Source organism: Trypanosoma theileri, assembly GCF_002087225.1.
Source record: "Trypanosoma theileri isolate Edinburgh chromosome Unknown TM35_Tth_13_V1, whole genome shotgun sequence".
In the NCBI taxonomy this organism is placed as follows: domain Eukaryota; phylum Euglenozoa; class Kinetoplastea; order Trypanosomatida; family Trypanosomatidae; genus Trypanosoma; species Trypanosoma theileri.
The window spans coordinates 333,891-360,040 of NW_021639855.1; the positions used below are offsets into that span (position 1 = coordinate 333,891).

Consider the following 26,150-nt stretch of genomic DNA (forward strand, 5'->3'; position numbering starts at 1 on the left):
GGGAGATGGAGAAGGAAAGAAGAAGAAAAAGAAGAGAGGATCTGTATATGCACATATGATCCTTCTTTAAAAGATTTTAGAATGTACGTAGTGTATACTATTCCTTTATCTCCTTTTTTTTTTTCTTTTACGACTCTTTTTATTGTTTATACATCTTTGCTGGGGGTTTTCATTCACTATGGCTACGACGACTATTACGACTACTACTGCTATTTCTCTTTTCTTTGCTTCCTTGCTCCACTTAGATAAACCATCTATTATTATTATTATTATTATTATTATTATTATTATTTTCCTTTTTTTTTGTTTTCATTCTTTATTTATTTACTTTTTCTTTTTTTATTTCCGTCCCTCTTTGACGTTGGATGACTCTCTGTTGCTGTTGTTATACCCTTTCTCTTTTTTTTCTTTTCTTGTTAATAATAATAATAATAAAAGGAAAGGAAAGGAATGTCATCCACAGCTGCTGGTGGTGGTGTGAAACGGACCGTATTGCGCCGCGGAGGTGATAAGACTGCCAGTGCAACAGCGGCTATTACTAATAAGAAGAATGACAATAATAACAATAATAATATTAATAATATTAATATTAATAATAATAGTAACGATACTAACAAGAGCAAGAAGCATGATAATAGTGGTGATACCGGTGCCAGCGGTACTGTGGCTCGTACGAACAAGCGGCCACATTCCTCACAACATCAACAACAAAAGCAAAATCAAGAAACTCAACGTCCTCCTTTAGACCGAATGGTTTTCACTTCCATTCACTTCTCAGCTCCAACATTCACAAACAACATCACCAACCGCGTGCTCTTCCCTATTCTAAGTGCCCAACGAAAGAATATTCCATCCCCATCAACCACAACAACATCCCCATCCGGAACACCAGGCAGAGGATCTAATACTACCAATACTACCAATACCAATACCGCTAATTCTAATAGTCTTACTACTACTACTACTACTATTCAAACAGGTGGTGTGGATATGTATGGAGCCCCGGTAGACTACACCGCCGTTGCCCGTCGACTCACCGTAACACTTGAAGAGGCACTGGCGGATATTGCGCAGATGCGGGCGGTGGAGGAGCGGACACTGCAATTGAATGAAGTGCGATGCCGCCGTGTTGAGATCCGCGAGAAGCGGCAACTCGCCACTATTCGATTGGGACTAGAGGCCACCACAGCACGATTGCATGAGTATGAGAATCGTGTGTGTAATGCCCTCGCCGCAACGGCAGGAATTGAACAACATCTCTCACAGTCGAATGCACGGGTACTGCGAGGACGTTCCGTCTCGCAGCTTCTCAAACACTTTAAGATGTTAACACAAATGAATTTCGGTGAATTAAGTGCTGTATTGAAGAATTTATCTAAAGCTCGTGTAGAGCAGCGGGTATTTGTGACCTCGCAGTGGGAAGCCGGATTTGTATCCCCATCGGATCCCATGTACTTTGGTGGTGTTAATAGTAATAATGCTCAAACCAACAGTAATAATGATAATAATGCTGCTGGTGCAGATGATGAGAGAGGGGATGATGATGGTGGAAGTGATGATGAGCATCATCGTAAAAGCAATAAACACGATAATACGAGCTTTGGCGAACAACAAGGCGAGAAGAATAATGAAGGTGGTAGAACTCGTGGTCCATTCCTGCGTGGTGGTCCACGACAACTACGACGACGTGTAGTGTCGATATTAGAAACAGACGAAGGAACATCAGAGCTGCCCATCAACACTAACAATACAGCAGGAGGAGGAAGAACAACAACAACTGGTGGAAGTGGAGAGAGAAATGATAATAGTGAAAATAACACCAGCACCACTTCCACAAGTGGAGGTGCTGGACGAGAGAAGATGCATCGTCTAGAGACTGCGGCTGTTGCTGCGGGTCTTGATCGGGCATTTGCCATTCGCAGTTGTACAGAGGCACAGGTGGAGTGGTGTCAACGATTATCACATTTGCGAAATGAATTAGATGGTATTGTGCGGAATACAGCAAATATTGAATTATATGCAGATTGGCTTCGACAGGAACTTGTAGCCGATATCTTTCACCTTGTGGAGTGTTTTAATGAATTATATAAAGATCATCCAGATACCGCCGTACATCAAGTGTATGGTCGATCCATTCTTAAAACACTTGAACTTATTTCTAGATTGTATGCTACTATTACTTCTTCACATGATGCGTTGTTGTCTGTATTTTATTCTCGTGCTATTAATCAAATGGGTGTAACTCTCTTTAGTGAATACTCATTAAAACCACTTCCTACACAACCTCCATTAGGGAGTTCAACTGGAAATACCGGGAGTGCTGCTAGTTATACACCTACAGCTATGCAACACTACCGAACAACAACAGAACCGGATCTTCAACGTACATTTGATTTTCTCATATCTCGTGCACGTCGAGATGTTATTATAGTGGAAACGATATTCGGGACAACAAACTCAGCTCGTCAACAATTATTAGCTCAAATGACAGAAGGTGTAGTAAAGCCATTTGTGACACAACAATTAAAACTTGTAGAATTTTTTGAAAGAGATATATTAGAAGCAGAGGTTCATCTCTCACCACGATCTAAAAGACGAGCAACACCACGAGTAGTAGATGCTATTTCTTATTCACATAATATGCAAGTTCGTTTATTTAGTTTTTTTCAATCTTATGTGGATGAGTTACGTGGTATATTTGATGCCGGTGAAGCGGACTTTCTTAATAAGTATGTGGATTCTATCTTTAGTAGTCGAGCGGCTTTTGTAGAAGAACGAGCAGAACTTGAACTCCTTCGTCGTTATCATGCCTTATTGGAGGAACAGTATACACGTGATTTACATCCTATTCCAGATGAAGTCTTTGATCTTCGTGAGGCGCATATGCGGAAAACAAAAGAATTAATTGAAAGACTCACAGAAGTTGTCACTCGTACACGTAATTACGCCCCTGCAAAAGATGTCGCTGCATGTATTTTAGATCTTGTGAAGGAATCATTACAGAATATGGGACACTATCTTGAAGAGGAACTACGTAAGACAATTGATTCCATACGAGCTGATCGAGTGAATTGGCGTATTAAACCAAAAAGTGAAGAAGAATTACTTCGACCCACTAAATTAGAATCTCAACAATGTGGTTTACGCATGTTACTCTTTGTACAATCTTCACTAATGAGTTTAAATGATGCCATCACTGTAGGTACATTAACTTTTATGCAAACTGATACTCGTCTGACTACAGCCATTGAAGAAGCGAAAGAATCCGCGTTTGAGACATTGGATGAACATGCAGAGACACTTTTAAATCTCTGTGCAAATGCCATTATTGTACGATCCTTATCTATTTTATTACATTATCAAAATCGAAATGATTATATGCCAAAAGTTGCTAAAGGTGGAGAAGGGGAAATGATAGCACAACCCTGTACTCGTGCCTGTACACTTTTCTGTTTATACATCACCCGCCAGTTTGAAGAGGCAAAAGAGTTTATTCGACTCTCTAATGGACAAATCCAACACCGACAAACCGCCTCACAAGTGGCCTCTGGAGCTACATTAGAACACGTTATGGCTAATAATAAACTTCAAGGTCCTTCGAATACAGGTGTTCACAACCGTACATCTTCACACACAGAAGGAATGGATGTTATTTCAGATGCCGTACGAGCACGAGCACGAACAATGAATATGCAACAATTACTATACGGTGATGGTGGTCCTTCCTCCTTTGTTCGCACCGTTGGTGTCTGTCTGTATCGTGGGATCGTAACACATCTCAAGTCTTTCACAGTGAATGACCGCGGGGCTCTTATTTACAAACAAGATGTAACGGCATATATGGAGGCTATGGGTCCTATTATCCACACACCAGGGCTTGGGGGGGCTGTGGTGGAGGTCCTCTTTCGTATGCTGAAGGAAACGGCAAGTTTGCTTTTGATGTCATGGGATCATATTAAGGGTGTACGGGAAACAGGACTTTTGCGATTGATGAGTAGTGAGGAAAAGGTACAGTTTATTAAAATGCGAGAGGACTTGCGTGACGGGTTTCGCAGGATGAGCCAGTAAAAGGTAGATGATGATGATGATGATGATGAAGAATAGGAAATGAAAAAGTTTCTTTTTTATTATTATTATTTATTTGCTTCTATCAATTGCTCTCATATATATATATATATATATATAGACAATTGTTTGCGTATTTATGGATGCTTATTACCTTGCTCGTTATGTGGATGTGTGTGTCTATGTTTTGAAAGTGTTTTCTTTTTTTATTTATTTTTGCTTGATTAGATCTTTGATCGTTATTTGCTTCTTTTCTTTTTTTTTCTTTTTCTCCTTATCTGTTCTTGCTTTTTCATACACACGCACACAAACACATCCGGGTCTGGGTTCATATATATATATATAAATATATATATATGAAATCATTTCCTGTTTCAGAGTGTTTTTTTCTGATGGAACACGTCCATTAAAATGGTTCTTTGCATTTACACTTTCCAGAATATATCCAATATTCTGTTATCTTCAAGTTCTCTTCTTTTTTTTTCTTTTTCTGATTTTATGTTTTTTTTTTTTTTCTTCAGTTATTTTCATTGCTATTTCTCTGCTTCTTCGTTTGTCTATCATGTTTTTTTTTCTTTTTTCTTTCTTTTCTTTGTAATTTCCTTCCATATATAGGGTGGGGTGTCTGTCTGTGTCTGTGTCTGTGTCTGTGTGTGTATCTATCTATCTATATATATATATATATTCTCCTTTCCCCTCCCTTTCCCTCCTCTAACGTTCCTGTATATTGTCTCTATCTATCTATCTATCTATCTATCTATCTATCTCGGTGTGTGTGTGTGTGTTTACTATATTATCATATGCGGAACGGAAAAGGTGCGGGTGAATGTGCGGTGCCCCGCCGCGATGGACACATGCAGCCAACACGAAAAGTAAAGGCGGATCGCAATCACAATAACAACAATAATAACAACAACAACAATGCAGATCGTGATTGCTGTCCACATACTACAGATAACGTACAACTCCCAGATAGAGTACATGAGGTGGGGGAGCAGAGTGGAGTGCAGGAAAAAATGGATGAATGTGAATCCTTGACAAATGATAATCGTATTAAAAGTCAAGAAATTCCTCTGGAAGAACAAGAAGAACAAGAGCAAGAAAACGAAAAAGAACAGGAACCATGTAGTACTAGTCTAAGCAGTGAGTCTGTGCCTATAAAATCTTCAGAGTATATACAATTTTTAGAACGAACAATACTCCGCATATCTCAACTGAATGGAGAGTTAGAAAAGGAACTCATGGATGTACGACGTGAGATGATGGTATGTAAACAAGCTTTACAGTTATCGCAACAGCCTTCTACTACTATAGATACAGTAATCTCACCTAGAATGATTCGGAATGGTAGTAGTGAAAGAGTAGTATACAATCCTTCTCTTGATGGAAGAAATGTACACCTGCAAGAGGTGAAACAACACCCTGGTTCATCTGGTAGTCTTAAAGGATGGGAAACAACACATCGTTCGCATAGAAGGAATGAGACTCTTTTGTATGAAGAAAGTAATTCTTGTACGGGAGACGAACATTTATTACCAAATAGAGCCGTCTCTGCAATTCAGCCGCCTAAAAGGAATACAATGACAACAAGTAAAGGGGAACGTCACGTTGTGAACAGTGCTGGCAACAGAAATAATAATAATAATAATAATAATAATAATAATAATACTCTTCGTGCGTCTGGTCAAGGGAGACAACCAAAATCAATGGATTTGGGTTCAACACCTTTTGCCCCTTTGCGTGAGAAATACTACAATCCACGAGGTCATTTCTTTCGTGAGACCCCGCGGTCTCCGGAGCGAGAGAAGCCTGAAAACATCATTGATGCCTTAGAGAAACTCAAACGCTCCATTCTGTATCGTTGCAATCACTCCCACCATAAACAGTCAGAGAGAACAAGACGCTCTGCTGCTCATACACAACAGAAGCGTATGTGGTCCATCCCACCACCAGCTCCAGCACCAACAACTACACAGATGTTGAGTTCTAGACAACGGAAGTCTGAGAATATCACACGTGAAAAGATGCGGGGTCGCAGTCTCTTTACAGGACGCGGTGGTGGGAATGGTGGTATTGTTAATAATAATAATAGTAGTAGTAGTAAAGGAAATGTGAGGACGGGTTCTCGCCCCACATTGAGAGTTAATAGAAATCTCTCAGCTGCTCCTCCTCCTCCGGTTGGTAGATCTGGTTCTGCGGCTGGGCCTCCCACACGCACCAGATCCACTGGGCGTGCTAACGGTGTGCCAGGTATCGCCAATACCAATAAGAAAAAGAATAATAATCATAATAATAATAATAATAATAATAATAATCATAATAATAATAGAACAACAGGAACAAAAACAACAACAAAAACTACAGATTCTCCATATGACAGAAAAGCAGCGTGTACAAGAAATAAGGTAGATGTAACACAAGGTGGTGGTGGTGGGGACCAGTGGGAGGTTCAACAGCGGCGTTATTGGGAAGAATCACGTGAAATTTTGAAACAACTTGAACATTTCCTTGCAGAGGAATAACAATAAATGATGATGCTTGTGAGTGTTGTCTTGTCATTGTTTAGTCCCATCCTTTTTTTTTTTTTTCTCTTCTTGGGCTTCCAAAGTTTTATTAGTGTACTTGTACGTGTCTACTTTTCTCTCACTCACTCTCCATCTCTTTTTTTTCCTTATTTACTTTTTTTTTTTTTTATTTGGGCATCTCACTCTGGGGGACTAAAAAGAGCGCTTAGCGTGAAAGCAAAACGCCCTGAAGACATACAAGAAATGTCAATAGTCCTGAGAAAGTGAAAGAAAAAAAAAAACTTAGGGAAAACATTGTTTTTCTTTTTTCTTTTCTTTTTTTACAATGTTGAAGTGAGTAAAGAAGAAAAAAGAAAACTAAACTACATGGAGAGAAGGTAATGGAGATTGAGGGAACTGTCGTAACATCGGCAACGGTTTTCGAGACAACTGCAGAGATAAAAGGGTATTGATGAGAAAGAATGATAACCTTTGGCTTATGGAGTCTCTCACATAAAAACTATAACGTTTTTTTTTTTTTTTTCTTTATTATTATTCTTCATCTTCTTTTTCTTTTTTTTTCTTATTTTTGCTTCTTGAGTGGCTTGGTGGGAAGGCGCAGGTGGAAGAAACACACACGAACTAAGGAGGGAACTAAACGAGAAAAAAGAGAAAAGAGAACTGAACATTATTATTATTATTATTATTATTATTTAAAGAAAAAGAAAAAAAAAAGAAGAAAAGAAAGAAAAATGGTCAGTGGTCCAGCTGTATCGAAGGAGACGAAGGAGCTCATACGGCAACGCAGTCTTGAGCTGCGAGATGAAAAGATGCGTGAGGAGAAGATGCATTTACGTGGTCGCTGGGTAACAGACAACAATGCACTTCAGAATGCGGAGGTGAGAAAACGTGAAGAAGTGCAACGACAAGCACCGAAGCGTGTGGCTCGTGTGAATCTCTTTACAAAAATGGAAAAGCCCAACACTGGACTGGAATTAGATGATCGCGAGGTTGCCGATCGTGTTACTCAGGATGATATCATGGATGCTGTGGATTTACAAACCCAACAAAAGAAGTATGAGTTAATACTGGATAAACTTGGACCATATAAGGTGGATTTCACTATAAATGGTACACATCTTCTTTTGGCAGGATTTCGAGGTCATGTGGCGAATATTCGTTGGAAAGATTTCGCTCTTAATGGTGAAACTCAACTAAAGGACCGAATTGATGATGCCAAGTTTCTTATTGATCACACAATAACGGCTTTGGCTCAGAAAAAATATGTCTATATGTATACCAAAGAAGGTGCAGAAATGCATATTCTCTCACGAATGGCAAATATGGATCGACTGGCATATTTACCACGACATATGCTTCTCTGTGCGGCCTCTTCACGGTATAGTGTTATGCAGTATATGGATATCAGTACAGGACAAGAACTGGGTGCCAAGGTCCCATCGGTAGTACGAGATCCCACTTCATGTATGTCTGTTAATCCAAGTAATGGAGTGGTGGCAACATGTGATTTGCGGGGTGTGGTGAAATTGTGGTCACCAAACGTTGTAGATCCACTTGTGCAATTAAAAGGACATAAAGGTGTTATTGATGATATTCGTTTTCATCCAAATGGTCGTTTCTTTCTCACACTTGGTGGTGATCATAAATTTAAAGTCTGGGACTGCCGTACATTACGACCTCTAGAAGAATATGCCGTATCTTATACCTTTAACACGATTGATATCTCCAGTTCCGGACTTGTGGCGATGGGTGGAGGAACTAATATACAAGTATGGAAAGGTATCTTTTCTAGTTCAAAGCCCAATGCCCCGTATATGAAGTTTGGACTCGGTTATGGTAATATTGCCCAACAAGTTCGATTCTGTCCATTTGAGGATGTCTTGGGTGTTGGACATTCACGTGGATTTCAATCTCTTCTTATTCCTGGTTCTGGTGATGCTAATCCAGACTTCTTCTACGCTAACCCGCATGAGACCGAGCGCCATAGAAAGGAACGTGTGGTGTCGACATTATTGGATAAACTTCCTCCAGATACAATCTCTCTGGATATTCAAGTGCCTGGGGTAAATGAGGCTCGACTTGCCGAATATAATGAAAACATTCGACTTAATCGTAAAGCACGAGCTATTCGAGAAAAGAAGGAGAGACGGGCAGATAAATCTCTTGGTGATAAGGCTCCCACTGGTTTGCAGGTGGGGGATGATGAGGAAGTAGATGAGAACCTCGGATTCACAGAACGTCCAGCTACACGAGAATTAAAGACAAAGAAGGAAAAGGCAAAGGAACGCAAAATGCAAAAATGGGATAAGAAAGACAGTGCAGATAAGGTGCGATCTAAGCAAACTATGCGTACATCCAAGATTGCACAGCAGCGAAGGGCAAAGAACCGACGAGCAGAACGCCGTGGAGCGAATGGAGATAATGATGATGCTGAGGAAATGGAAGAAAAGGCAATGCAGATTCAACTTAAGAAACGCCGGCGTGAGGAGGCTGATTTTAATGATGATATGCGTGTACTGCATAGTCAACAACATACCGCTATCACTAAGAAACATGATGATTCGGAGGCATCAGACTTGAAGAAGAATGCGGCTCTCCGTCGGTTACTATAAGAGAAAAAGTGTTTTCTTTCTTTCTTTTTTTATTTCTTTCTTTTTTCTTTTGTTTCCTCCTTTTGATGATGATGATAGTGTTAGTGGTGGTGGTGGTGGTGATGTGATGATGTGATGATGGTGGTGAAAGAAAAAAGGAAAAAAAAAAAAGAGACGATAGTGTGTGTGTGTGTGAGGAGGTGAGGAGGGTGTAAGCCTATAGTTGATGAGGAAGTTGAAGTGAATGAGAAAAAAAAAAAAAAGATGGTGTTAAGAAGAGGAGAAAGATGATGAACTGACGATTAAACAATGAAGAAATACATTTTTTTATACTAACTCGTCACAGACGAAGTCTACGGAGCACATATGGCCGTAAATAAAAGAAAAGAGTAAAAAAAAAAACTTTTTTCAAAGTAAAATGCTTCTATAAATAAAGGTCGATATCAGTATATATATATATATTCCTTCCTCTTCTCCTTGACTCTTTATTTTAGACTCTTGCGTCTTCCTTCTTGTTTCTACTTTTTTTTTTCTGTGCATATTTCTTAGTACTCTAGTAAAGGAAGGAGACAAGTTATAACGTTTAGATCTGTTTTTATTTTTATTATTATTATTGAGATTGTCATTGTTGTTGTTAGTTAGTTTGTTAGTTGGTTTGTTTGTTTTTCACTTCACCGCAAAAAAAAAAAAAAAAAATCCAACAACTGACTTTTCACACAAAAGTCACAGTAAAGAAAAAAGAATAAAAGAGAGAGAATAAGCCAATCCGAAAAAAAAAGAAAAAAAAACCAACTAAAACAGGATGGCAACAAGCGGTCCAGTAGACTTCTCTAATCATATTAATCGTCGAGATGTGGTGGTGATATTTGTAGACATGGATCCTTCTATTTTTCTCACGGATATCGCACTTCCACAACCCCTTGCTTCTCCAAGGCGTCAGGGCGGTGGTGTGAATAGTACCATGAATAGTACTCTTCTTAATGATAGTGCTAGTGAGATATCGGAAACTTCAAAAATAGGAACGAAAGGCAGTAGATTTACAACTCCACAAACGAGAAATGATGTCATTTGGCAGGCTTTATATGCCTTTGTTATTCAAAAGTTACGTTCCTCACCTAATACGACGGTCTCACCATGGATTTCTATTTACGCCGTATACAATGATGTGATTCAGTTGTTAGAACCCACCTGTGGTAATTTTAAGGCTATTGAAACTGTTATTAAAAGACAAATGGAAAATGTGGAGAAGAACATTATGCAGGGAAATAATAAATCCTTGGGTCCATTTCCTTTCAACGCCGTCTCTCATGCTCTTCAACAAATAGAAGAATTATTCAATACGTTTGATAAACAACGACGACGACGTGGTAGTTCTAATAGTAATAGTAATACTGGTGGGGATACATCAAGAAGAGGAAGTAACTCGGGTGTGGTAGAATCATTCCATAATATTGGTTTAAAGCCAGAAAGTAAAAAACCCCGCACACTTACGGTCATTCAAGGTATTCTGCTGCTTAATCGCGATAGTGCCCCATGCAACCTTCGAACTTTCTCTAATTATAATAATTATAATAATAATAATATAGTAGTAGATTCTAAAGCATTGGGGAATGGCTCTATTCCACTTTGTCATCTTGATATCATTCCCGTAAGTGGTGCTATTCTACCGCAATTGCCGTCTTCACGTTTGACCACAGATCGTGTGAATCCCGCTTCTCGCAGAAGCTCTACTACTACTAATACTACTAATACAACAACAACAACTACTATTCCAGATAGTTTAAAAATAGATTGCTCCTGTAGTTTGGTGGAACTTCGGGAATTTACAGGAATTAGTCATCCTGGTCTGGCGATTGGGTGTGCCCTCACAAAGTTGCTGCAACCACACATACTGCGAGGAGAAGATTTCTTCTATCGACCTATTCATAGAGTGACTCTCTCCATTCCTGCGAAGACAGCAAGACAACAAGTAAACGTGAAACCTTCATCATCATCAGTAGTAGTACAACAACAACCACAACAACAACAAGTAACTGCAAAACCTTCATCATTAGTTTCACCTTCATCAGTTGTACAACCACCATCACAACAACAACCACGTCCACCGCAACAACCATCACTTAAACCTAAAATGCCATTGCCAGAGGGTGAATACCAGCGAGAAGGAGGTCCCTTTATATCGGAAAAAACAAAGACGGGAATTCTAAATGGACAACCTGTACAGCAGGATAGAAGAACAGAAAGTTCAAAGTCATCTTACATGGGACCCATATCGACAACAGGAGGAACATCATCAACAACGAGAAGAACAGTAACAGAAGTAATACACGATGGGAAAGTGAAAAAACCATCATCGCCGCATCGGCGCTCCTCTCATGATAACTATAGTAGTGGTAATGTTAATGTCAATGTTGATTACACCACTCAACAACCAATCTACTCAGGTGCAGTTGTCGGTCGCGGTCAAGTTCAACTTCAACCAACACTATACCCATCGCAGACCAACACTCGCGATGACAATGTTAGGCGACAAGAGAGGCCGCCCAGAAGTCAAGGTGGAAGAAATAATTATCCCTAAAAGAAAAAAGAAAAAAAAAAAAAACGTCGTTTACACTTCTACGTTTCTAACCATATAAGGAGGAGTTTGGATTTTTTCAGTATACCTCACAAAGCGTCAGAGGCAGTAGGGGAGACCCTATTCTTCCGCATTATTCTCCCAAGTGGAAAGTACCCAAAAGAAAAAGAATAAAAGATATGGAAGAAGGAAATGTAGTTTTAAATTGTTTTACATGTGCAGAATGCTGTTTTTTTTTTGTTTTTATTTTTGTTTTTGTACTCACTGGACGAAAACGAGTCAATGCTTTTTTTTTATTTTATTTTGCTTTTTTCGCGTTATTTGACCACAGCATACCGAAACAGAAATCGCCAGAGGTTATGGATTTGTAAAGATAAAAAAAAAAAAGATGAAATAAACAAAAAGACATCTTCTCAACTCGGATATTTGAAGATTGGTGGTCGATTGCAGTTCCGTTTTTTTTTTTTTTTTCTTATTTTTCTTATTCTTGTTGTGGTTTGTTGTTTTATTACTGATCTGGAGATAAAGGCTTTTTTTTAAAAAAAAAAAAAGAAGTGAAGTGAAGTGTTTGAATTTATCTTTGTTTGTACATGATATGTCTTCTCCTGTTATAATTGGCTGCTGTGCTTCCTTCACTCTCACTGCAGGAGTCGTCCTGCTCATATTTGCGGCTCTCATGTTTCACAATAGCTGGACCTTTGAGGTCATTGCAGCAAAACAGGAATGGGATCTAGTAGAGAAAGCGGCCTGTTGTCGCAATGCTGGTCTCTTCTACATGATTCTCTCTTTACTGCTATGGTTGTGGATTGTTCTTGGAACTATATTAGGCAAGAAAAACAGCAGTCGATGTCGATTCTGGCCTTTTTCACATTCGCCTAATCTTACTGTTCTGGATATGGGAGGGGATGAGTGGAGTAGTAGAAGTAATAGTGAATCTCATCCATTTCCTCGTGAGGTGGCACCGCTGTTGACAAAATCCCCTCCATCCTCACTTCCTTTTCACACTTCTTCTTACCAGTCAAAACAGACACAACCGCGCGAAGGGTTATGGTAGTTTATTTCATGTATAGAATTCCCTCCCCCTCAAATATATATATATATATTACTAGTCAGAAAAGGAGTTCTATCGCTTTTCATGTCCTTATTATTGTTTTATTGCTATCAGTGAATTTATTCAGTTGCGAGGTAGCGTTTACTCGCAGAGAAGTAGCTATATTGAATTGTAGAGAGAATGCTTACATGTTCTGTAGTGTTTGTATTTTATTATTATTATTATTATTATTATTATTATTATTATTTTGTTGTTGTTGTTGTTGTTGTTGTACTTAACCTCTATTTCCTTTCATTTCTTTCTTACCCATATATATATATATATATATATATATATCAATAACTATTATTTAGAAGCATTATATTATTTCTTTTTTATTTCTTAATAAGGTTCTCCAAAAGATATGGCATCAGGAGTGGTGACACACACTTTGGGCTTTCCCCGAGTTGGCGTACAGCGCGAGTTAAAAAAAGCCCTTGAGGCGTATTGGGCCGGCAAAGAGAAAGAAACCGGATTACGCGCCACTGGCAGTGAATTGCGGCTTCGTCATTGGAAACAACAGATGGAACGTGGAGTGGATATGATCCCTGTTGGTGATTTTCACTGGTATGATCACATGCTGGCAGCAAGTCTTATGTTGAATAATGTACCTCCACGACACCAGTCTGCAAATGGCATTATTGATATCGACACATTGTTTCGTATTGGACGTGGTCGGGCCCCTACAGGAACACCAGCAGCCGCATCTGAAATGACAAAGTGGTTTAATACGAATTATCATTATATCGTTCCAGAATTTGTAAGTCCTACACAAAATTTCAGTTTTGCATGGCCTCAACTCTTGGAAGAAGTAGATGAGTTGTTAAAGGTATGTGAACCACGCCGTGTAAAGCCCATTCTTGTGGGACCCGTAACCTATTTACTTCTTGGAAAAGTAAAGGCTGAAGAGAAGTTTGATCGCCTTTCACTGTTACCTCGTATTTTACCCGTATATGTGGAGGTGTTAAAGGCATTGGCCTCACGTGGAATTCAATGGGTACAAATCGATGAACCCACACTTGTGTTGGAACTGGAGACCCCATGGTTGTCGGCATTCAAAACAGCGTACGATACACTACGTCAACAGGCAGGCAACGCACCTAAAATTCTCCTAACAACATACTTTGAAGGAATTGGACACAACTTGTCTACTATTAAGGAATTGGCTGTGGATGGATTACACTTGGATTTGGTGGCTGGACATGATGATATAATGGCAGTTGAAAAGGCATTACCAAAATCATGGGTACTCTCTGCAGGTGTTATTAATGGCCGTAATGTTTGGCGTGCGGATTTAAACAGTATTCATGATAAACTGGAAGCCCTTCGTCGCAGTTCACCTCATCGTGCCTTATGGGTGGGAACATCATGTTCACTTCTGCATTCACCAGTGGATCTTGATTGTGAAACGAAACTAGATGCAGAATTAAAAAGTTGGTTGGCCTTTGCATTACAAAAGTGTGATGAACTCAGTCTTCTTTGCAGTGCTTTAAGCAGTGGGGCGAAGGATCAAATAACGGCCTACAGTGCTTGTGTACATCAACATCATACATCTAAACGGGTGATTAATGAAACTGTACGGGAACGGGTATCAAAGTTAACAAAGGATGATGCCCAACGATCTCTTCCATATCTGAAACGAGCAGAAGTTCAACATAAACTTTTAAAACTACCTTTATGGCCTACTACCACTATTGGATCGTTTCCACAAACACCTGATATTCGTACGCAACGACTGGACTTTAAAAAGGGTCGAACGACTAAGGAAACGTATACAGAACAATTAAAGGATCATATTAAACAAATGGTAAAAGAGCAAGAAGAAATTGAATTGGATGTCTTGGTTCATGGAGAACCAGAACGTAATGACATGGTAGAATACTTTGGTGAATTAATGAGTGGATTTGTCTTTACGGAAAATGGATGGGTACAAAGTTATGGATCTCGTTGTGTAAAGCCTCCTATTATCTTTGGTGATGTCAGCCGTCCTGCTGCCATGACAGTGGAATGGTCTGCTTATGCCCAATCCCTCACGCAAAAACCAATGAAGGGAATGTTAACAGGACCCGTTACTATTCTCTGTTGGTCATTCCCTCGTGAAGATTTATCACGTAAAGTGATAGCGCAGCAACTTGCCCTTGCCTTACGTGAAGAAGTAAATGATTTACAGAATAATGGTATTCATGTTATTCAGGTGGATGAACCAGCTGTGCGTGAGGGACTTCCACTGAAAAAACAAGATTGGCCGGAATATTTAAGATGGGCAGCAGAAGCATTTAAAATTACCGTCGCTCTTGCCAAACCTGAAACACAAATCCATACACATATGTGTTACAGTGAAGTAAATGAAATTATTGAAACTATTGCCGCAATGGATGCGGATGTTATCACACTGGAAGCAGCCCGTTCAGATATGGAGTTGTTGGAAGCCTTTGATAACTTTACATACCCTAATGAAATTGGTCCTGGTGTGTATGATATTCACAGTCCCAATGTGCCAACGGTGAAGGCAATGGTGGAGTTGTTGCTTAAAGCCGCCCAGCGAGTGCCAATGAAACGACTTTGGGTGAATCCCGACTGTGGACTGAAGACACGCGGCTGGCCAGAAACACGTGCATCCCTCAAGAATATGGTGGAAGCAGCAAAGGAATTACGTAAAACCAAAACAGAGTGAGTGAGTGCGTGAGTGACCTTCCTCTCACCCATCCCGCCCCTACACAACCTCTACACATTGGTGTTCTCTCTATATATGTACGTTTGTGTAATGCAAAAAGAAAAGAAAAGAAAAAAAACATATATATATATATATATATATATATATATATATTTATAGGAACAACTTCAGAGAAAAAGTACGTGCTGATTATTTGATTTGAGTACAATCATTTTTTTTTCTTTTTTTTTGCTGGTGGGGAGTTGTGTGTGAAGTTGGGGAGGGAGTTGTTTTTCTTTTACTGTATATATATATATATATATATATATATATATACATATGTATGAACCACCTCTCGTTTGTTGATCCTGATAATAATTGTTTGTTTTATTGTTATTATTCCGCCAAATATGACTCCTTCAGGTCGCGGTAACGTAGACCCCTTTTTTTTCTTGATGTTATGATCTTCTATCTCCTCCCTTATTCCTTTTTTTTTTTGTTATTGTGTCAACTCCACGTCTCTATGTGGTTTGTCAAGATTTGTTTTTATTATTGATTGTATTGATAAGCTTAAAAAATAAATAAAGGAAGGCAAATATAACATATTACTCATTTTATTGATGTTTTCACCTGGGAATTAGGAAAAGTGAAAAAAAAAAGAAAAGAAAAAAGAAAAGATGACATGACATACTTCTGTTGTTGTTGTTGTTATTTTCTTCTTTTCGTATTAGCGATACCGTGGGTATGGGCCCTCTCGTAATGAGATCTTTCTTCAATTCAGTTTCTTTTTTTTTGTTTTTTTTTTCTTATTATTATTAATGAAGGGAGAAACTGATAAGTGATGTGTTTGTTCTTTGTTTTTTTTTTATTTGATTCTAACGCTTTGTTTTTGTTGATTCGCTCCTTCTGGTCCCTCCTTATACATTTGTTCTTGTTGTTGTTGTTGAATCTCTTTTCTCTCTTTGTTAATTCACTCTTTCCTTATATTGTCTATTCTCATTAGTGCAGTGTGTGTGGGAAAGAGAAGGAACGAAAAAAAAAAAAAAAAGAGGGGAAAAGTGGCTGGCTGGTAAAACCGCATACTCTATAATTAGATCATTGTATAGACGTGTACATATATGCCAGCCACCGCAGGAGATAAGCGGGGGAATACACGGCAAACAATAACAACAACAACTTCAGCGGCAGCCAAACATACACCTTCACGGTCATCCAGGCATGTAAATGTTCATTCCCCATCATCTACTTTAGAAAAACAACAAAAACAAAAACGACATAATGGCGTAGTTGCATCTTCTTCTCCTCCTCCTCCTTCCTCTTCTACTATGCGTTTAACTCCATTGGCTCTTGCACTTCAGGCTCAATGGACTCTTTTACAACGGAATATTCAATTAGGATCTATTCCTGCTACAGCGGAACGTGAATTGTTAGTGGTGTTGGAATCACTACCAGAACATAAGAATGCCATTCTCTCTGATGTGGAAGGTGTACTTCCGTACATATTAGCCTTCGCCGTGGCACCTATTCCAAGTGAACGAACTCAAGTTATTGCCCTTGGAGCTATGCACGCCACAGTTGGATCTCTTATCGCCGTTTGGGGTAAAAAGGCAGCAGCTGTTTTAGTACATAATTTCTTAACAATAGAACATAATGCTCTTCATGCATTAGAAGTGACATTGTCTGTTGCACTTGCTGAAGGAAGAGAAAGAGGGGAAGAAGAAGAAGAAGAAAAACTCATAGAAGAGGTAGAATCAAAGAAGAACGGTTTAAATGATAATAAGAAGAAGACATATAAAAAATATGGTATGATGATCACAGAAACTCGTAGTGCTGTTATTGGTGGATCACTTGAATTGTTATTAATGATGGTAAGTATCTCCACTCCAACTGCAGCAGCAGCACTTACATATCCAAAATTAATTCATTCTATTCTACGATGTATTCCTATAGCCACAGCCGTACAGGCCTGTGATATTGCAAGTATCTTGCATACACTCAGTGCCGTAAGTGGAGCCGTAGAGGTATTGGTGGAATATAAGGTTTATCATGCGGCTATACTTTATATTCGTACAAGTCTGCGTGGTGGCGTTGGTGTTATTCCAAATGCCACAGTAACCGCACTTTGTATGTTCTTACGTCTAGTGATACAATTAACAAAGTCTCCATCATCTTTTGCAGTTTTACAAAATGATCCCACTATTCCACATATAATGGAGGAACTTGTTTGTAGTCAATGGGGAGAAGTGATGGAGTTGGGATGTCAATGGATCACCACAGTGATAGAGCAACACACCGCACAGAGTGCAGAGTTAATTGCGGGTATTCTTTTCAAAACACAAATAGGTGAACGACTCTCTACTGTGGTATTGTGGCATTCCACGAATATTACGTATGCATTAGCGGCGGTATTGTGTTGGAGGTGGTTTGCACTCGCTAACTCCATAGCGACAGGTTCTTTTATTATTTCAAATCCCAGTGTTTTATTTCATTTACTACAAATACTCGCAACAACGACACCACCACCATCATCATCAGTAATAATAACAACAACAACAACAACAACAACGAATCCTCTACAGTTAGAAGAAGAGGCGGGAGACTTACAAGAGGTATCTAATAAAAATATTGCTATTTATAGACTTCTTAGTGAAGTGATATGTACATTGGGTCTTTGTTACGGTTTGGGATCAAGAGAAACACGAACAGCTATGCATCGATTAGTACTACATCGACTTTCAAACGTTACAAAGGCAGAAGTACAAAGAAGAGTCACGTTCATGTTTGCCAACTTGGATAAGACATACTTTGATAAATACCCAGCAGTAACGTTAACACAGAAAAGAGAAAGTGTTGGTCGTGAATCCCTCTCGGAGAGAAATCTTGCAAATACTCTTAATGTGATAGATGATGATGATTATGATGATGATGAGCATGAAGAGGAATTTGTGATGATAAAGAAGAAAAGGAAGGAGAATGGAATTTATAATGATTATATAATGACAGAGACGGGGAAGCAACCACTGGATAATAAGAGAGAGCGGGTCCGTTCACTAGAAACTAGTGAAGAATGGCATAGTTTCTTGCTGCACTCACTAACACGCCTGTTCCGCGGTAATGCGCAAGGAGCAGCAGCAGTACCATTGATCCAACAACAACAACAACAACAACAACAGTTGGGAATAATGGCGGCAGGTCCCTCTGCTTTACTTCGTATGCCACCATCATTATCATTACCTGGTAGTGTGGGAAATAGATACTATCATAATAATAATAATAATAATAATAATAATAATAATAATAATTGTTATGCAAATACTTCTTCCGTTACGGCTAGTTGTAGTGCCGGACCATCACCATCCACTCAACGGGGTGTTGTGCTGCGAGCGGAACACATGGGTGGAAGTTTTTATCTTGACAGCATTCGTGTGATACTTCGACTGGCTCATCACTATAAACATAGCTTTAAGAAACAAGATCGACACACAACAACAACAACAACAACAGCAACAAGATCGCACTCAGCATCATCAGCCTCACTCTTTGCGGGTGTTGGTTCGGGTTCTGTTCGTAGTGGGCGTCAAGGTAAAACCCCAAATCCATGGGCGTTGCCGGAAAAAGTAGACTTCTCACGACGATGGAGTATTGAAGATATCCAACGCTCAGATATTCTTCTCTTTTACATCTCCTATGATAGTATTGTTGCGGAATTAGAAGAGGCAGCAGAGGCCGTGGAGGAACACACAAAATATCTTTCTCGCTGTCTTCAGGTGTGTCCGACAAAGGCGGTGCTGCGTCGGTGTTTATTAAATGATCTCTACATGCATGTTTATCCAAAAATTCATATGTTTCTTCGCTTTATTCAACATCACATGGCGAGGTCAAGGCCGGTACTTCAAATTATCGCCGATAAAGAACGGGCCATTCACTCGGGGAATATTTTGGAGATCTACGAGGCGGTGGGGCACTGTGTTGGCAATGCGGTGGAAGGTGGGATGGGTTGGGAACAGCACAGATAGAGAGAGAAAGAGAGAGAAAGAATAAAAAGAATAAAAAGAAAAAATAAATAACAAATAGATCAAGTTATGTTTGATGTGTCATTTTACGGCATCAATTCATCATGTACCTACATGTGTTCTTTCTATCTATTTCTTTCTTTCTTTCTTTCTCTCTGTTTTGGGGTTCATGTGTACTTCTAATATCCATCCCCCCCCCTTTTTTTTTTATTCTCTTTGCTGTAATCGTGTTTCTCAAGAAAAGTGATGTTGTGTTCTTCACACATCTTGAATGTGCGTGACTTTTGGTCCATTGTTTGTGGGTGTGGACTTTGCTTTTGCTTTTTTTTTTGTTTTTTGTTATTCTTAATCCCTTCCTCCAGTGTATTTATATTTATGTTTTCGTGAATTCCTATTGAAGATGTTATCCTCCAGTTCTTAAAAATATCCTCTTGGATAATCTCATGTTAACCTTCTCTCTCTCTCTCTCTCTCTCTCTCTCTTTATGTATATATATATATATATATATATATATATATATATTTCCTCATATTTGTAAAGGAATAGTAGCACCACCTCCAAAAGAAGGATAAAAGGGGAAAATGGCAGCATTATCACAATCTGTGCCTTTACCAACACGCCCTGGGGTTTCTTCACAAAGGGCTTCCACTCCCAATCCCAATCCTTATGATCAGCGTGATCTACAAGGGAAAGCCATGCGTAATTGGGAAAAACAAAAACGTGTATGGAGTAATGTAGAGGCAAACATCCAGCGACGTGTTAACAGGAACGGTAAGGCCCGAGGGGCTTATATGAATATGGGAGAGGGAGTTTATCAAACTCGTTTACGTGAAGAGGAACTCGCGTTGGTTGGTAACGCCGTACCATCGAGTATCTTCTCAGGTGTATATACATGGGAAAGTACACTCCGTGCTTCTGAAGATGGAGCCGCTCTTCGTTATCTCAAGTTTGGAAGGTCCAATTTTCCATATCCATTGTATGTTAAAGTAACCGATAGAGCACGAGTGGATCCGGATCATCTTCAAAACACTCGCATTGTATTTCAACATGAACAACTCCCAAAAGATTCTAATACTCCTACTACTACTGTTACTACTACTACTGCTGCTGGTGGTGGTGGTGCTCATTTTGGTACAACAACAACAACTACTACAACTACTATTGCTTCTACTACTACTACTACTACTACTAATGTGGATGAAGATGATGATGAGAATGAGGATGGAGATGAAGTTTCGACTTTTGCTGCTACACGCAAACACTCTCAAGAGGCTCTTGCGAATGTGAAACCCGTTTCCTTTAGTGCTGGGAATTACTATGAGGAAAAGATGAAGCGATATCTACCAATTATTGAGGAGCGAATGTCCCATTTTTTCTTACCACGAGCCTACTTGGAAGTTTGTGGTAAACCTCCTGTGTGGACTACAAATGTGGAAGATGCAAAAGCGGCAAAGAAGGCAGCACCTGCTGTAGTGCATATCCCTCCTCCACCTACAAAAACTTCACCAACTACAACTTCTCTAAACCAGACGAAAACAGCTTTGGCAACACAGAAACAACAACAAGAAAAGGTAAAGAGTCGTCTTCCAAGTATGGGAGATCCAGCTATGCGGGCAGTGAGCATGGATGTCGCAGCATCTTCTGATCAAGAACCTCCAGGAGAACTTATTTTGGAGATATCTTCCACACGTCTTCTTTTCTTTGCGAGTCCCGGTGAACTAGCGCATGGATTTGTAAAAATAAAAAACAATGGTATGATGACAGTGTACTACACTTGGGAAGCACATCAACCTATTACCGCCCTAGACGGTGATCTTGCGGCTGAGGATGCGGATGATAAAGATAAAGATACTGAAGAAGAAGAGGAAGAGGAAGAAGATGATGATGAGGGCGCTGGGAAGTATGAAAGTCCCTTTCAAAGTGATGAAAAGGAAGAAGTGGAAGATTCCCACAAAAACGTAAATGGTAATCCCCAGAATCATCTAGAGAAAGTGGGAGAGAATGGACAACAACCACAACGAGAAGAAGAACAACAACAACAAAAGAAGAAGAATAAAAAGAAGAAGAAGAACAAGGCAGTAACAGAGCAACAGAGAGTTCCACTACGCTCGCTGGCTCAAAAATCTGCACAGTCCAAATCCTTTTTCTGTCTTTCAACTCCATTTGATGGTGTTATCCTCCCAGGAGATGAGGAAATATTTCCTTTCTCTGTTAGAGCACCTTTTCCAGGACGTTTTACGCAGCACTATGAGTTTCTTGTGATTCCTGTTCTCTCTTCCCGCATTATTGTGGAGCTCTGCGCTATTGTACAAGATGGTGGACCATCACTAGAGGCTATCTCACGCCCGATTGCAAATGCAATTGGTTCAAAGGCCGTTGTTGATACCCAACGGGCCATTATAAATGAATTGGTGGCAAATGATGATGTGTATGAAGCTGTTGAAATTGAAAAGGCAACACAAGAGCAAATCACTTTGGCACGAGCACCAGAAGTCGCACGGGAGGCATTAACATCCAAATGGCGTGAGGCATGGAATGAATTCACTTATACATCTCTACGTATTCCATTTAATTGTGATGTGTATGCACGATTGGATGCTTTACATTCAAACCTCGCACGTACCATGGACTCCCTTGGACAACCATTACATCATAAAGAATGGGATGGATCTGTACAAACACTACAGGCCGATTTATGTATTTTACGTGATGCCCCTTCACGTAATATACTACGTGAAGCTCTTAACGTATTACTACAGGCAGCGAGTGTGAGTGAGCAAGAGACGGAACCACTTGATCTTTTACTGCAACGCGTTGCCGGAACGACAGCCTTCACTATATTAGCACAGCGTACATGTGAATTAGATGATACGATTGCATTTTCTCTTGGACTGCGTTCACCACGAAGTGCCCAAACCGCACCTGCATTGCAGATTAGTCGTTCTTTGGGTTCTGCTGGTATGATGACGGCTACTCCTGGTGCTATGAGTGGGGCCTCTGCAAGTATCAATGCTCCTACAGGAGGACGTAAAGGTATTAGCTCTGCTAACTCTGTGGGAAAAGCTTCTGGTAAAGTCTCAGGTAGAGGAAAAGGTACTGTTCCTCATGATAGTACCGCTGGTTTTGGTGCTTCTGTTTCTGCTAGAGAAGCAATTGTGGAGGAACTGATGGCTTTTGCGGAATCATTGGGTGGTGGTGATATCTCTGTAGATACAGCTATTAAAGAAGAATACAATACACGTTTCTTCTTGGGTATGAGACGTCTAGTTGGTGATGCTATCGATCGTATATGTGCTACTTGGGATAGTTCTCGCTCTAGTGTGGAGGCGGCATGTGGATTGTCTCTACTTGACACTGTTGAGAATATGCGTGCAGATGATGTGCGTGTTATTCAAGCTGCAGATGAGATTGATATTGACTTTACAGTGGAAGTGATACAACCAAAGAGGAGGAAATAGTTTTTTTTTTTGTTTTGGATTATAATTGTTATGATTATGATGATGATGAAGAAGAAAAAGAAGAAAAGGGAGAAGAATAAGAAGAAGAAAGGGGTTGGAAATCAAGCATCATGTACAGTTAGTTGAGTAGCTGATGTCCAAATGGGGAGAAGAAAAAAAAAAAAAAGGAAATTCAGCGATATGTTAGAAACAGATTGATGGGGTGTGTGTCTGTAAAGGAAGAACGAAAAAAAAAAAGAAAGAAAAATCAAATTGAAATAGTTTATCTTTACTTTCTTTTTTTTACCGTATTCTTCTTAATGAATATGTCTTGTTAATAGTCTTATCATATTTTTCCCCTCTCCCGTTTTTTCCCCCCTTTCATTGCTTTAATCATGACAAGAGAGAAAAGAAATTATTCTGCTGAAATACAGAAATAAAGAACAACACAAATAAAAAGAAAACAACAACAACAACGAAAGAAATCGAAGGAAGAGAAATATAAAAGAGAAAGAAAGAAAGAAAATCATCATCAACAAAAACAACATCAAACTGTACAGCTGAGAAAGATAAATGACGGTCAACGAACCCAAGATAATATCTGGCCCTGCTCGTAAGAAGCCGGCAACCCCAAAGAAGCGAACGCAGAATCCCACAACTCCAATAAAACGCCGTTCCGAATCTCTTCACTCTCCTGATATTCACGCCAATGGAACCACCAACACCGTCATGGATGACGCGCATGAGTCCTCCGCAGCATTTCGTGCACGTGTAACGGAAATTACACGCTTTAAAGTTTATTCCCGTGTGCGGCCCTTCATTGCTGAAGAACTTGCCGACATGGAAGGACAAGAACGTCGTTCCATTGTAGAGATGACAGATAATAAAACTGTTATTCTTGATCCAAAGGATGACTGGACACCAAAGGCACAGTTTGAATTTGATGGAAGTCTCTGGTCCATCCCACCAGAGCACCGCATTGTTCATACCTTTCAAGACACCAAACGCAGTACGTATGCAACTCAAAAAGATGTTTACGAAATTATCGCAAAGGAACTTGTGCCACATGTTTTTGATGGGTTTAATAGCTGTATCCTTACATATGGGCAAACCGGCAGTGGTAAGACTTACACCATGATGGGTTTATATGATCCTAATGCCTCCTGTGGTGGAGATGGTGAAGAGGGTATTATTCCACGTGTCTCTAATGACCTCTTCCTCATTCTCGGTGAAAAACAAAAGGAAGAGTTAAAGAAGGAACCACATGAGCGTGTCCGCTTTCGTGTTGAGGTGAGTTTTGTAGAAATATACATGGAGCGTGTACGGGACTTGCTGGATCCTGCCCTGCGTAATACCAAGGGTAATGAGAAACTGCAAGATGCCCGTATTCGTCAAGATCCCTACAGTGGTCCCTTTGTGGAGGGGGTTACGAAGTATCAAGTAGAGAATTGGGCACAATGTTGTCTTTTGCTCGAGCGCGGCTCACGGCATCGCACAACATGTGCAACCGCTATACATAATCAATCCAGTCGCAGTCATGCAATCTTTCAACTCACAGTGATTCAAGAATTGACAATTCCCGCCAAAGATCGTTACTCCCGTCCTGTTGTACGTTGTCAGGCAGGTCGTATTAATCTTGTGGATCTTGCTGGATCTGAACGGGGTGGATTTCAAGAGTATGTAAAGGAATCCGCAGCCATTAACACTTCTCTGTTAGCACTCCGTCGTGTGATTGATAATCTGACGGAACGGCAAAATATTCTGATGGAACAGGCAAAGGCCGTGATTACCGGTACTTATTATCAAGATCGTCCACTACCACAAGTGCCATTCCGCGATAGTGTGCTCACATGGCTTCTCAGTGACAGTATTGGCGGTAATGCACGCACAACGATGGTGGCCACACTTAGTCCTCTTGTGAAGAACTATGGAGATACACTGGCCACCCTGCAGTGGAGTAGTAAAGCCCGTAATCTCGTTACACTGGTAAAGGTAAATGATGCACAGACCACCGTCACTGGGGGAATGTCTAATAAAGCCGGTGAACTTCAAAATGCTGTTCGTATTCAACGTCAAAATATGGATTCCCTGCGGGAGACACTGCGGCAAAAACAAGAGTTAGCCGAACGATTGGAGGTGGAATCACGCAATATGACCAAGCAAACAGGAAAGAATAAGGAATTAGTAAAGAAAATAGAATCTGAACGATATGCGTTTACAGTACTTCGGGCATTACAACGTCAGGTGGCAGTTAAGAAAATACGTATGCTTTCAGATCAATATGATAAACTGAAGAGACAACTCGCCGCCCAGCAGAATACAATGGCAGAGGCTGAAAAAAGGAGAGAACGATCTGCACAAGATGAAGCTAAATTGCAGAAACGATTGGAAAAGGAACGTCATCGTGAGGAAGACCTTCGCATACAAGTGGCAGAGAAGGAAAGTGCGAATGAAAACTTTAATCAAGAATTCGAAGAGGTATCCGAACAATACAATACATTAATAAAAGAAGTGGAATCGGATGAATCAGTGCAGAAGGCACTTGCGGATATAAACGGAAAACAACGAGAAGCCCAACGGCGAGTGGATAACTCACGTAACGAGGCAGAGGAATTGAACAAAAAGGCAGAAATGATGGAAACAAAAATACGGGAAAGTAAACAGCCGAATTGGCGTTCAAAAATACAGAAGGATGAAGAAGATGCGGTGGAACTGCGACGTCAACGGGATGAACTGCGACGTAAATTTGATGAGTTGCAGGCAAAGCGTGATGAATTGAAAACGGAATTGGACAAACGGAAGAAGAAGCGATAAAGAGGGAAATAAGAAATTAAAAGAAACAAATAGGATATATATATATGTTTATTCTTTTCCTTTTTCTAATTCCTTATCCTCGTGCCGCTTACTGCTTCTCTTCATTTTGGTACTGATTGATGAAAGTATAATAGTGATAGTAGGAAGAAAAAAGGGGTTGAGTTTGGAATGAATGAACGAATGAAAAAGAAAAAGAAAAGTATCTTGTGAGGGATATTTGTACGTGAATTATGGTAGAGAGTATACATTGGAGAGGGGGAAACAAAAAAAAAAAAAAAAAAGAAAAAAAAAGAACAAGCGGGAAGGGATGAAGGAAAAAAGAGAGACTAAATAATATTTGTAAATAAGTGGAGAAACATCGTGCGCAAGTAGAGTTAAAAAAAAAAA

At 39.8% G+C, this 26,150-nt stretch overlaps 9 protein-coding genes across 9 annotated transcripts; all 9 read left to right on the plus strand.

The window, feature by feature from the left end:
• Positions 1-450: 450 nt before the first annotated feature.
• TM35_000132320 (uncharacterized protein) lies at positions 451-4,068 on the plus strand (the record flags this gene model as incomplete). The annotated part of the gene is made up of 1 exon (XM_029025448.1): positions 451-4,068. One exon carries the CDS (start codon positions 451-453, stop codon positions 4,066-4,068), a length of 3,618 nt encoding a protein of 1,205 aa, XP_028883294.1.
• A 797-nt stretch (positions 4,069-4,865) lies between these two features.
• On the plus strand, positions 4,866-6,587 carry TM35_000132330 (LYT1p; the record flags this gene model as incomplete). The annotated part of the gene is made up of 1 exon (XM_029025449.1): positions 4,866-6,587. One exon carries the CDS (start codon positions 4,866-4,868, stop codon positions 6,585-6,587), a length of 1,722 nt encoding a protein of 573 aa, XP_028883295.1.
• Positions 6,588-7,321: 734 nt separating this feature from the next.
• On the plus strand, positions 7,322-9,202 carry TM35_000132340 (U3 small nucleolar RNA-associated protein 7; the record flags this gene model as incomplete). Its single annotated transcript, XM_029025450.1, has 1 exon — positions 7,322-9,202. One exon carries the CDS (start codon positions 7,322-7,324, stop codon positions 9,200-9,202), a length of 1,881 nt encoding a protein of 626 aa, XP_028883296.1.
• Positions 9,203-9,983: 781 nt separating this feature from the next.
• Positions 9,984-11,759, plus strand: TM35_000132350 (uncharacterized protein; the record flags this gene model as incomplete). Its single annotated transcript, XM_029025451.1, has 1 exon — positions 9,984-11,759. The coding sequence occupies one exon, from the start codon at positions 9,984-9,986 to the stop codon at positions 11,757-11,759; it is 1,776 nt and encodes a 591-aa protein (XP_028883297.1).
• A 592-nt stretch (positions 11,760-12,351) lies between these two features.
• On the plus strand, positions 12,352-12,810 carry TM35_000132360 (uncharacterized protein; the record flags this gene model as incomplete). Its single annotated transcript, XM_029025452.1, has 1 exon — positions 12,352-12,810. The coding sequence occupies one exon, from the start codon at positions 12,352-12,354 to the stop codon at positions 12,808-12,810; it is 459 nt and encodes a 152-aa protein (XP_028883298.1).
• Positions 12,811-13,210: 400 nt separating this feature from the next.
• Positions 13,211-15,520, plus strand: TM35_000132370 (5-methyltetrahydropteroyltriglutamate-homocysteine S-methyltransferase; the record flags this gene model as incomplete). The annotated part of the gene is made up of 1 exon (XM_029025453.1): positions 13,211-15,520. One exon carries the CDS (start codon positions 13,211-13,213, stop codon positions 15,518-15,520), a length of 2,310 nt encoding a protein of 769 aa, XP_028883299.1.
• Positions 15,521-16,617: 1,097 nt separating this feature from the next.
• TM35_000132380 (uncharacterized protein) lies at positions 16,618-19,515 on the plus strand (the record flags this gene model as incomplete). Its single annotated transcript, XM_029025454.1, has 1 exon — positions 16,618-19,515. One exon carries the CDS (start codon positions 16,618-16,620, stop codon positions 19,513-19,515), a length of 2,898 nt encoding a protein of 965 aa, XP_028883300.1.
• A 578-nt stretch (positions 19,516-20,093) lies between these two features.
• TM35_000132390 (uncharacterized protein) lies at positions 20,094-22,970 on the plus strand (the record flags this gene model as incomplete). The annotated part of the gene is made up of 1 exon (XM_029025455.1): positions 20,094-22,970. The coding sequence occupies one exon, from the start codon at positions 20,094-20,096 to the stop codon at positions 22,968-22,970; it is 2,877 nt and encodes a 958-aa protein (XP_028883301.1).
• A 552-nt stretch (positions 22,971-23,522) lies between these two features.
• On the plus strand, positions 23,523-25,763 carry TM35_000132400 (kinesin; the record flags this gene model as incomplete). The annotated part of the gene is made up of 1 exon (XM_029025456.1): positions 23,523-25,763. The coding sequence occupies one exon, from the start codon at positions 23,523-23,525 to the stop codon at positions 25,761-25,763; it is 2,241 nt and encodes a 746-aa protein (XP_028883302.1).
• Positions 25,764-26,150: the final 387 nt, after the last annotated feature.